At 72.2% G+C, this 1,050-nt stretch overlaps 1 protein-coding gene across 1 annotated transcript in view; it reads left to right on the top strand.

Annotated features, from left to right (window-relative positions):
- The window catches only part of CNGA4 (cyclic nucleotide gated channel alpha 4), a 7,253-nt gene that overhangs the window by 2,563 nt on the left and 3,640 nt on the right, over positions 1-1,050 (top strand). Inside the window, 1 exon segment of the mRNA XM_019472768.1 lies at positions 1-309. This exon segment is cut by the window's left edge and continues 19 nt beyond it. Coding sequence (XP_019328313.1) covers positions 1-309 — 309 coding nt within the window.

Genomic DNA, 1,050 nt, shown 5'->3' with positions numbered 1-1,050 from the left:
TACTCAGACCTCTTCTGCCTCTCCAAGGAGGACTTGGCAGAGGTGCTGGCTGAGTTCCCCAGCGCCCGGGCCATGATGGAGGCCAAGGGCCGCGAGCTCCTGCTGCGCATGGGCAAGCTGGACGTGCATGCTGAGGCAGCGGCAGCGGCGGCGGCGCAGGAGGCTGGTTGCCGGGCACAGGCACTGGAGACAGCCCTGGAGGGGCTGCAGACCCAGGCGGCCCGGCTGCTGGCCCAGCTGGAGTCCAGCGCCTTCAAGCTGGCGTTGCGCGTTGAGCGCCTTGAGTGCCAGCTGCGGCGGCGGCAGCCTGCTGGGGGAGCGGGTCCTGCACAGGGACCGGGTCCTGCCACGCTGCGGTGTCCTGCTGGGACACAGGATCCTGCTGGGGGACTGGGTCTTGCTAGGGTGCAGGGTCCCCCCAGGTCGCAGGGTCCTGCAATGCCACGGGGTCCTGCCCAGGGACCAGGTCCTGCTGGAGGATGGGGTCCCACCAGGGTGCAGGTTCCCAGCGGGGTGCAGGGTCCCAGCGGGGCACAAGGTCCCAGCAGGGCACAAGGTCCCAGCGGGGCACAGGGTCCCCCCAGGTCGCAGGGTCCCAGAGGGGCACAAGGCCCCAGTGGGGCACAGGGTCCCCCCAGGGCACAGGGTCCCAGAGGGGCGCAGGGTCCCATGCTGGAGGATGGGGTCCCACCAGGGTGCAGGTTCCCAGCGGGGTGCAGGGTCCCAGCGGGGCACAAGGTCCCAGCAGGGCACAAGGTCCCAGCGGGGCACAGGGTCCCCCCAGGTCGCAGGGTCCCAGAGGGGCACAAGGCCCCAGTGGGGCACAGGGTCCCCCCAGGGCACAGGGTCCCAGAGGGGCGCAGGGTCCCAGCGGGGCCAGGGGCCCCAGCAGGGCGCAGGGTCCCCCCAGGGCACAGGGTCCCAGAGGGGTGCAGGGTCCCCAGGTCGCAGAGGGTCCCCCCAGGTCACAGGGTCCCAGTGGGGCACAAGGCCCCAGTGGGGTGCAGGGTCCCCCCAGGGCACAGGATCCCCCCAGGGCACAGGGTGCCA

This window comes from Aptenodytes forsteri, unplaced genomic scaffold, assembly GCF_000699145.1.
Source record: "Aptenodytes forsteri isolate BGI_AS27 unplaced genomic scaffold, ASM69914v1 Scaffold485, whole genome shotgun sequence".
NCBI lineage: Eukaryota > Metazoa > Chordata > Aves > Sphenisciformes > Spheniscidae > Aptenodytes > Aptenodytes forsteri.
This window is presented reverse-complemented; position numbering and strand designations above follow the sequence as displayed.